At 40.1% G+C, this 11,486-nt stretch overlaps 1 protein-coding gene and 2 pseudogenes across 2 annotated transcripts in view; 1 reads left to right on the plus strand and 2 right to left on the minus strand.

The window, feature by feature from the left end:
* Positions 1 to 11,486, minus strand: part of Alg14 (ALG14 UDP-N-acetylglucosaminyltransferase subunit) — a 137,460-nt gene that overhangs the window by 64,318 nt on the left and 61,656 nt on the right. For both annotated transcript variants that reach the window (XM_008833674.3, XM_029563826.1), the window contains exon 3: positions 9,423 to 9,554. In XM_008833674.3, the coding sequence (XP_008831896.1) occupies positions 9,423 to 9,554 (132 nt within the window). The remainder of the gene's footprint in view (positions 1 to 9,422; positions 9,555 to 11,486) is intronic.
* On the minus strand, positions 3,700 to 3,960 carry LOC103734637 (annotated as a pseudogene).
* LOC115070494 lies at positions 6,047 to 7,281 on the plus strand (annotated as a pseudogene).

The following is an 11,486-nucleotide window of genomic DNA, read 5'->3' on the forward strand; positions in this document are numbered from 1 at the left end:
GAGAGTTAAAGGATGAAGCTAATTTTTCAGACACATGGAAGCCAAAACAATCTGGTTATTCTGACAGCTGTAAAGCAGATGTCCAATTTAAACTAGTCAGAAGAGATTTTTTAAAAAGGCCACTACAAAAAAGGCCACTACATAGTAATAAAATAAATAATAATTAACAAATAATTAATTAAATAAATAATAAAGTAAAATAATTCACCAAGAAGGTGTAACAGTTATACACATACATGCACCAAATGTCATGGATTCCAATTTCCACAAAAGAAGCACTGAAGGGCATCAAGACAGATTGGTCCTGGTACAGTAATTTTGGGTAACCAACACTCCATTCTTAACAATAGGTATAATATTCCGAATAAAAATTAATAAACACATCTCGTACTTTGTACCACAGTTTAAATGTACTTACAAACATTTTAAAAACACTCTACCTAATAGCTATGATTAATATACATTCTTCTCAGCAGTCCATAGAACTTTATTTAAAATATATCACAGTTTAGGCATAAGGCATTTCTTAGCAAATACAAAAGAACTAAAGTAGGGTTTTGCATCTAATTAGATTGAGTAGAATAAAACTAGAGATTAATAGCAAGAGAAACCACAGAAATTATATAAAAACTGAGAGACTGAACAATTTGTCAGTGGGTCATTGAAGAATTCAAAGGTGAAATTAGAAAACTCATAGAATCAAATAAAAATGCAAGATTTATCAAAACCACTGGGATATAACAAAAGCAATTCTAAGCGGAAAAGTTTATAGACCTGAGTGTTCACATGTAGAAAAATCAGAGGGAACTCAAACGCATAACTTACTGATGTAGCATAAAGCCTTAGCAGAAGAAGAGCAAGGCAAACCCAGAGCAGTAGACAGAAAGAAAGAGCAGGGCAAAACCTGGTGGCAATGTAAAATCGTGCAGACACTACAGAAATCAATACAGAGGCTTGGAAAAAAACACCTAAAAACAGAACTACCACATGATCCAGTAATATCACTCCTATCCAAAGAAATGTGGATCAGCATGCCACAGAGATATCTGCACATCCATGTTATTGCTGCACTATTCACATTACAGATAAGTGTGACCTGCAGCAGATGAATGGATAAAGAAAATGTGCACATGCATGACATGACAGTAGAAGGGATAATGGGGGAGAAGAGACTTAATGGGAGGAGGGGAAAGGAGAATGCAGTGACGGGAAGGACAATATTACATGCTTTCTTTCGTGTGTAAAATTTAAATTTAACTATATAGGCACACATATTCATGATCTGAAAGCAGAGGGGAACTATTTGGGCAGAGGAATGGGACCAATGAGATGGGGAAGAATGAAGGACAGTGGCAAGGGAGTGAATATGAGCAAGGTACAATGATAGAGACGTGTCATAATAAAACTCACTATTTTGTGCTGGAGAGGTGGCTCAGCAGTTAAGAGCACTAGCTGCTCTTGCAGAGGACCCAGGTTCGATTCCCAGCACTCACATGGTGGCTAACAACCATCCAAAACTCCAGTTCCAGGGGATTCTATGCCCTCTTCTGACCTCCATAGGAACTGCATGACATGGGTACACTTACATAGATGCAGGCAATACACTCATACACAAAAGTTAAATAATATAATACTTTTAAAACTTATTTTGTATGCTAACTAAAAAGGACATTTTAAAAACAAGTAGAACAGTACAACTTCTCAGAATAGTTACTATATATGACATAGCATATACAAGACATGGTACACACATATTTATATATGTTTACATAACTTTATGCCTAGAAAACTCTCGGACCAGCTGAGCTGCCTGGAAGAGGCTCAGAGCAACTGAACTGCCCAGAGGAGACTCCAACCTGTCAAGATGCCTGCAAGCTGTACAGTGTGCCCTAGGTTTCCCACTTTTGAGTATATGCTGGTTATTATTTGTCAACTTGACACAAACTACAGTCACCTAAGAAAAGGAAATCTCAATTTAGAAATTTCCACCATCAGACAGGTATGTGGGCATGTCTGTGGGGCATTTTCTTGACTGCTAATTGATGTGGAAGGGCCCAGCCCACTGTGGGCAATGCCATCCCTAAGCAGGTGGACATGAGTTGTATGAGAAAAGTAGCTGGGCAAGACGGGGGAAAGTAAGACAGTAAGCAGCTTTCCTCTGTGTTCTCTGCTTCAGTTCCTACCTCCAGGTTCCCGCACCGACAACTCTCTGATGGATTGTGACCTTGAAGTTGTAAGAGGAAATAAACCCTTTCCTTCCTAAGTTGCTTTTGGTTGTGGTTCTTATCACAGCATCAGAGAACTAACCTCATATAGACAGAGGCACCCATGCTGAGGGGGGAAGGCTTTTGATGATATAGCTGTTTTGAGTAATTTCTGCTCTTGTAAGTAACCCCTCACCCATACTCCTGTAAGTAACCAAATAAAACTCATTGTTTCACCAAGTTGGACTTTAATGGCATCCTTACTTTGGTTTGCCATTGGTTCCCTATCTGGGTTGAGTGGGTGTTTGTTCATGTCTCATCAGGAATGTTGTCATACAACAGTTATCCTCTGGCCTCTACATGCACACATACATATATACATGCAAGTAATTTATTAATTCCTAATTGTGCTGAATGAAAACATCTTCCAAGGTATGCTCTAGAAATGATGGAATACAGTTTGATGGATAAGGTCTCAAGCTTAGGGTTCTGGGTTCTGGTTCTAGCTTTTTACTTATTGGTGTTTAATCTCTTGGCAAAAACTTCATATCTTAGAGTTCCATCACCCATTAAATGTGAATAGTCGTGGTACCATTTCATACCGTATCAATACGAAGAGCTTAGTAACAGGTGTCCTACATCTAAGAACTCAATAAATGTCAGCTATTATGTACCAGACAGAATTTCCCTTTCAGCACCATTAACACATTCCAGTATTCAGTGCTCACTCTGCAACAATTTGGAAAGCATCTTTATATTTTAATAGATGACAAAATGGAGACAGAAAGTTGAATGGACCAGCAGACTTATGAACTCTGTTGTACACAGTTAAAGAGAATCAGAAAACCACTTGATTGTACCTGACTGTTTAGACAGCTCCAGCAATCTACTGCCTCATGCTGCTATCCTTTCTAACAGTGGGTCTCCCCACAGTTTTCCCCCCTTAAGCCACATAGTTTACTTGGTGACCACAGGGCTACAGTTCAAATAGGGACTGTTTCCAATTTATACCTATTAGTCTTCCAAAATTAATTTTTAAATAAAGTTCTTAAATTGTAGCAATAAACATTATCTTTGTTTTAATTTAAAAAGTCAAACCCAAAGGGTAAAACAAAACCACCTATGAAGTGGCTTTTTCCTTTTTGTCTTTTTGAGACAGGGTCTTCATGTAGCCCCAGCTAGCCTGGAACTCACTATGTAGCCCAGGCTGGCCTTGAACTCACATAGATTGCCTGCCTCTGCCTCCGGAGTGCTGGGAATAAAGGCGTGTAGCACCACGCCTGGCAAGGAAACGGCGTATTTATTTCTTTCTCATTTGGTAAAATGTACAATTCATTGATGCAGCATACAGATTTCAGCTCTGCTACACAGAGGAAGATAATCTGCTTTGCAATTAATTTTGGGATGAAAGCAACATGCTTTACATGAACAACTTATTTAACAACAGGTATTAAACACTGGGAAATTAACTGTTTATTATAATTTATTTTATTTACTAATCTAGGAAGTTTGCAGTCATGAGAAGTTCTGGTGCGAGTGGGAATTTGGGCATCTCAGTGGAGCCGTTAGTATAGCAAACCTGGTAGTTAAGACTCATGTATTTTTGCTAGCACATGTGAAGGGACCTCGCTAAAGCTGACATCACTGGTTGTATTCTCAGCAAGCTGCCCGGCTGCACTCAGCATGGCTTTGTTTCTGATACTAGTGCGTGTTCTCTTTTCACAACAAGCTCATGACTGTCAGAAGACACTAATTGGACATGTGCGGATTAAGGTGTTCACAGCCACACTAGCTATTACGCTCTCAGAAAACTGCTTTGGTTCCATAGGAACCTCAGTGGTTTCTAGTCAGGCCACCGTAGCCATGATCCTGCTCACTGCTAGAGCCTCCTATTCCAGGGCTGTCCCTTCAGCCCTCCTCCCTGCTGCTGCCTACTTCTGCGGGTTCTTAGGCCCCACTCCTCCTTTTTAAACAAGGTCTCATATACCCACACCCACGATGGACTTAAACTTGCTATGTAGTCAAGTCTGGCCTTGAACTCCTGATCTTCCTGCCTCAGCCTCCCAAGTGCTGGGATTACAGGTTTGTACTACCTTGCCTAGCTCTGTGATCTTCTTTGGCTTTTAAAAGATGGAATATTGTTTTGTAATAAAGTTACACAGGCCAGGCGTGGTGGCACAGGCCTTTAATCCCAGCACTCAGGAGGCAGAGGTAGGTGGATCTCTGAGTTCGAGGCCAGCCTGGTCTACAAAGCAGGTTCTAGGCCAGCTGGGGTTACAGGGAGACCCTGTCTCAAAAGACCAAAAAAAGAAAAAGGCTGGGCATGGTGGCGCATGCCAGAGGCAGAGGCAGGCGGATGTCTGTGAGTTCAAGGCCAGCCTGGTCTACATAGTGAGTTCCAGGAAAGCTGGGGCTACAGGGAGACCCTGTCTCAAAAAGATAAAAAAAAAAGTTACAAAGAAGTCAAGGATGATGATATATTAGCCCATTTCACTGTTAACAAAACAGCTAAGCTGTGTGGTTAAAATAACAAATACCCATTCCTCACAGTTGGGAAGCCTTGGAAGTCCATAATCAAGTAGGCAGTGACTTGTTTTCTGTGAGGATCTCCCTTCTCGTAGATAGTCTGCTTCTTACCATAGGCTCATGTAGAAGGTGTCACGGAACTTCTGGATGTCTCTTCATAACAGACTGATCTTAAAGAGAACTGCCCTCATGAACAAATCTCCCTCAAAGGCCTGCTTCCTGAGACTATCATCTCGAGGGTTACAATGTCACCATCTGAACACTGGGGAGACTTCCGCGTTCAGTGTCTTGTGGATGGACACAGGAGAAATCTTCATGTTTTCTTCCAGTATAGAAGAAACACTCTCTTTAGTTTTTTCTCTTTAAGGGCATTTCCTTAAGAGGAAACTCATTTGGTGAAGCCAACCATATCAAAGTTGTTGTCAGACAATGTTCAGGTTTGACGCAACTTTTAAAACTAAGTCACTTTAAGGGGCTGGAGAGATGGCTCAGTGGTTAAGAACACTGGTTGTTCTTGCAGAAGACCTAGGTTCTAATCCCAGCACCCACATGGTAGCTAAAAACTGTCTGTAACTCTGGTCCCAGGGGATCCAACAGCTTCTTCTGACCTCTGTGGGCATTGCTTATCTACATGCAGGCAATACATACATACACATAAAAATAATAAAATTAAAAAAAACAACTAAGAGAGGAATTAAGTATTTTCCACATACCCTACCCCCTTCATCTCTTATTTCTTAGAAACATCATAATCTTTCGTTTCCTTCCACTTTTTACAAGCAAATTTATAGCACCCATAAAACTTTGGACTAAGTAAGAAGGAAGCAGAGAAAAGATGGCTAGCCCAATCCTCTGCTTTACAGTGAAGAATACGACTCAGAAGAGAACCAAACGAAATAAAGAAGAGCCAAAGTGTGCCTGAGACCAAGTGTCCCATAACCTATATGATGTACCACAAGGGGATCAGAAACTTAGAGCTCAGTGGTAGAACACGTGCCTTGCATTCCTGAGGATCTGGGCTTGATCCCAGCCCTGCGAAAGCAGACAAATCCCAGGCCAGGCAGTCACCAGAGCCCTTCTGCATGCACAGCAGATATTATGCATCACGTCACTACTTCCTTCTGAGCCTTAACACCTTCCAGTTCTGAGGTCGCTGCACTCAAGTTAACTGGTGACAGTAAGAGTGGCCGCACCTAAACGATTTAGCAAATGTGAACCTAGAATTTCCAGTTTAAAATGTTACAACCATAGACAGCAGGATGTCCAGCTTCTGGTCAGTGACACTTGTGGTGTTGGTGATGGAGAGTGCGTTATACATGGGTGATGCCAAGAGAGGCAGGAAGGGTTTGTTCCAGTGCCACACTGTGGAGAAGGGAGGAAAGCACAAGACTGGACCAAATCGTCATGATCTATTTGGGTTGAGGACATGTCAGGCTGCTGGATTCTGTTATGCAGATGCCAACAAAGCAGAGGTATCCTGTGGAGTGGGTACACTGATGGAGGACTTGGTTCGAATCCCAAAAAGGGCAGCCCTGGAAAGAAATGATCTTCACCAGGATTAAGGAGGGAGAAAGGGCAGACTGAACAGCTTATCTTAAAAAAGGCTATGAACAGCCTGGCACAGTGGTACACATCTTTAGTCTCAGCACTTGGGAGGCAGAGGCAGGCAATCTCTGTGAGTTCAAGGCCAGTCTGGTCTACATAGTGAGTTCTAGGCCAGCTGGAGGTATAAGGAGACCCTGTCTCAAAAAGACTATAAATAAATAAATAAATAAATAAATAGCATACTTAGCATGGCTAGAAAGCAGGCTGAGCATCCAAGCCAGGCTTTACTGGTGTGGATTTGTAACTACCAAAGTGGCTTAACAAGGTTTGCATTTTGAAAAGATTCATCTCGGCTGGGGATGTAGCTCAGTAGTACAGTGCTTGTCTCAGTTGTACATTTATCTATTTATATTTTATTATTTTTATCTTATGAGTGATTTGCCTGCATGTATGTAAATGCACCACATGCATGAAATGCCTGCAGAGGCCAGAAGTGGGTGTTAGATTCCTTGGAACTGGAGTTACAGACAGTTGTCAGCTGCCATGTGAGTGCTGGGAATCCAACCCTGGTCCTCTGGAAGAATAGTAAGTGTTCTTAACAGCACCCCCCGACACACACATTGCCCTATTTATTATAAAACAAGTCTCATGGTTGTTAATGTGTACCATGATTTTAATTCATGTGCCAGAATTCAGAATACAAATGGTTAAGAGAATATTCTTGTTGGATAGTCTTGATATAAGCAAATGTGGCTTATGGAATAGTGACATATCTTTTTAGAAACAGAAATTCCAGCTGGGCATGGCGGTGTATGCCTTTAATCCCAGCACTCAGCTCAGGAGGCAAAGGCAGGTGGGTCTCTGTGAGTTCAAGGCCAGCCTGGTCTACACAATGAGTTCTAGGCCAGCTGGAGCTGCAGGGAGACTGTGTTTCAAAAAAACCAAAAAAAAAAAAAAAATTCCAATCTGTAAATACTATCACTACTTTTGCTCTCTAAAGGTATAACAGGACTCAATTAGTAACATTCAATAAAGGTGAAGAATGCCACCTTAAAACCTATTGCAGACTGCCTTTATACTTAGATTTATATAATTGGTTATATGAATATGTTTAAACACCACAAAAAATTCTCTTTATACTCAGAACAAAGCAAGACTCACCTGTTTTTTAATTTTGTTCAAAAGCCTGTTACAGGCGATGGTCACAGGTAAGGAAGTAGGTGTTTATATGGTTTCTAACTAAGCCAATTTTTAGAATTTCTTGCATCTAATAATGCTGCCTTTTGCTTACTAAAGTGCATTTTACTGTGCTTTATGTATAATATCAAATAAAAGATATTTAACACGTCTTAAAATAAAATGCGAAGACCCTTTTTCCTCCTCTAATTTGTATCTCTTCTACTTTTATTTTCTATTTTTTGGTCTTTTTAGGTTTTTATTTTTAATTTGTTTGTTTGTTTATTTATTTATTTATTTATTTATTTATTTATTTATTGGTGTATGTTAAGTACACTCATGCATGCATTCACTGTGCAGTTCTAGCCCCAGCTGAAACTCATGATGTAGACCAGGCTGGCTTTGATCTCACAGAGATCCACCTGCCTCTGCCTCCTGAGTGCTGGGGCTAAAGATGTGTGCCAACACACCTGGCTTACCTCTTGAGTTGAGAAATATGTTAAATATTTGAGGCCAATAATAAACTTGGAAGATATTTGAATACTACATGGTAAAAATGTGGTTGCAGACTGCGAGATAAATTTATTTTGACAAGCTGTGTGTTGTGGTGCACACCTTTAACCCCAGCACTCGGGAGGCAGAGGTAGGCAGAGCTCTGTGAGTTCAAGGCCAAGGTCTTCATAGAGAGTTCCAGGCCAAGCTGGAGCTACTGGGAGACCCTGTCTCAAAATGACACCTCTGAAAAGATTTATTTTGACAAAAGAATTAAAAATAAATATGTACAAAATTAATCTGGGATGATACAAGTCAGAAAATAAGAAGATTTTTAAATTCTGTTCCAAAAGGAGGATTTGAATCATATAAAATCTAGCCAATAATCAAACCAATAGAGAGCTTTCTAAATCATTGAAGCTAAACACATTTTGGCTCAATTATTCACAAGAATAACGTATACTTTGCCAGGCCTCATGTATCTGGGAAGTAAGCAGAATTTTCTTTCAGGCTATAGCCTAGAATACCTTTGAACTTCTTTTTTTAAAAGATATTGTATTTACTATTTTTAATTTATGTGTATGAGTATATTGCCTGCATATCTGTAAGTTCATCTGTGTTATGCCATACCCATGGAGGTCAGAAGAGGGGCGTCAGGTTCCCTGGAACTGGAGGTACAGATGATTCTAAGCCTCTGTGTGGGTGCTGAGAACTGAATCCAGGTCCTCTGCAAGAGTGGCTAGTGCTCTTAATCTCTGAGCCATCTCTACAGCCTACCTTTGAACTTCTGGAACCTCCTCCCTCCACCTCCCAAGTGCTGGGTTTACAGGCTGGCATTACCATATCTGGTTCATTCAGTGCTGTAGATTGAAGCCTGCCATAAGAGTGAGAGCATCATTCAAGAGCTGGGTACTCCACTGTGATACACATCCACTGATCTGCACTGCCTACCGAAGTGTATTTGGAATTTAATACTGCAGCTTTACCACAAAGACCACAAGAGAGCTTGAAGTGCAGAGGAACACAGAATGTACTGTTTTCATCTTTCTGTTTTCTGTAATCTTTTCCATGAAAACTTGAATATATATGAAATTATGACTACCACATGCCATATTTGGTAAAAGCCTTAACATATGCCAACAAGACTACTGAAAAAAGTTAAGAATTGACTACCACATGGTGTCGGTCAGGAACCATGGGTAAACAATCCATGAACACTGGTTAAAGAGACTCGACTGATGTTCATCACAAGAAAAGGAAAATGGAAAACTCTGAGTTCAGTTATAGATAGGAAGGCAAATTTCTTACCTCTTTCACCAAAGTTCATTTAAATGATAAGTTTTGGCATACCTTACTAAAAAGTCAGGTAAACTACTTCGCACATTGATAAATGGTAGTTGTTGAATAAATCAATAAATCTCATTAGTAATGAAAATTTACAGGAGAGTTACCGTCTCTCCTGGGAACAGTCTTACGTACCAGGTCTGGCTTTATTCGCTGAACCAGGGGAAAGGAAAGCCACATGGAGCGCAAAGTGGTGAACACTGTGGAGAGCCAGGGCTGCTGAACCTCCCGGCTTCTTGGGATTCGGTGAATGTAGTACTTGATATACTAAAAAGAAACAGCAGAAACCCAAATCAACTAGATCACAAATACCTAAGTTAGGCACAAAGAACACGGGTAGAAATAGGAAATGTTTTCTCACTTATTTTTAATTTTCATTTTAGCTACCTTTATATTAGAGTTGCTAAGCCCATTTCATGCTTTATATAATACATCGAACATTGGGTTATGATAGAAAAGTTCCTAATTAGAACTTAAAAAAAAATAGTCAGTTTGACAATACATAGGGAGAAATTTTCCATAAAATGTTATAGGTAGAGAGTAATGTGCTGATACATTTAAAGATATCCAACAAATCTATGTGCAAGACAACCTCATATCTAGATGGACAGAGAAGATGGACAGATCATTTCAAATAGAAGAAATAAAGCAACCTACAAGCATGTGAAAAGATAAATAACAATAGTGCAAGAAAAGACAAGTTCTTGTAGACAGCGATTATAGAAACCCAGTGTTATTGAGGGTGTAGGCAAAAGATACATATTCCCTGTGCAAATACAAAGCTTCTGGGGAGGGAAATCTGGAATTCCACCTGTCAGAAATTGCTTGTTTCATTTTCTTTTAATATTTATTTGTCTTCCAGAGTCTCTAGGTCAGGCTCACCTTGAACTTCTGATCCTCCTCCCTCCACCTCCCAAGTGCTGAGTTCACAGGTTTGCAGCACCATAGTTGGTTTATGCAGTGCTGGAGATCAAAGTCAGGGCTTCCTGCACACTAGGCAAGCACTCTATCAACTAAGCTCCATCCCCAGACAAAGTCTGTCTTTTATTCTGCATTTCTGTTTCTGCAAATATAGTCTGCAGATGTACCCAAATATTCATTCACTGCATCACTGCTCATATTTGTGGAAATTGAAAACAGACCCAATGTTCTCCAGCAGGAAATGTAGCAGTCTTTACAACAAAATACATAGAGATATAAAAACAAATGAACAGATCTGTATGAACTTACATGGATTGTATCAGAGTGGATTCTGCAAGTTGTAGAATATGTTTAATATGACCCAGTGTCTTTTTAAATAATTAAAATAATATTTTGAGTATTTTATTTTTATTGTATGTATATGAATGTTTGCTTGCATGTATGTAAGTGCATGCAATGCCAGCGGAGGCCAGAAGACAGTATTAGATCCTTTGAAACCATAGTTATGGAGGGTTGATAGGCCCCGGCTGGGGTCCTCTGCAAGAGCACCCAGTGTTCTTCACTGCTAAGTCATCTCTCCAGCTCCTAAAATTTAAAAAAAAAACCAAAAAACATTGTTGGCTGGGCACGGTGGTGCATGCCTTTAATCCCAGTACTCAGGAGGTAGACAGTTGGATCTCTGTAAGATCTAGGCCAGCTGGTCTACATAGAGGGTTCCAGGCCAGCTGGGGCTACAGGGAGACCCTGTCTCAAACAAGTAAAACAAATAAAACAAACAAAGCAAACAAACAAAAACCACTGTTAAATAATGTTTAAAATTACCTTTATTTATTTAATGTATGTGTGTACTCGTACACATGCACACACCACAGCACACATGTAAAGTCAGAGAGGACCCCTTGCAGGAGTCAATTTTCTCTTTCCACCATGTGGGGCCTCGGGATCAAACTCAGGTCCTCAGGCCTGGTGGCAAGCACCTCTTTATTCACTGAGCCACCTCACTGGCCCAACCCAGGGCTTTTAATAAAGCACTCCTGCACATTCTACACACACACACATTTAAATATATGTACACATATATATATTATTTGCTTAGAGAAAAATCTAGAATATATGGGAAATTATAAAGTTGACATTATGTATTTCCATTATCTATATCATCTATGTTTGAAATTCATAAGAACATATTGTTATTAGTTTCATGGGGCTGGAGAGATGGCTCAGCAGTTAAGAACACTGGTTGTTCTTGCAGAAGACCCAGGTTCAAATCCCAGCACC

Source organism: Nannospalax galili, unplaced genomic scaffold (assembly GCF_000622305.1).
Source record: "Nannospalax galili isolate Female #2095 unplaced genomic scaffold, S.galili_v1.0 scaffold255, whole genome shotgun sequence".
Classification (NCBI taxonomy): domain Eukaryota; kingdom Metazoa; phylum Chordata; class Mammalia; order Rodentia; family Spalacidae; genus Nannospalax; species Nannospalax galili.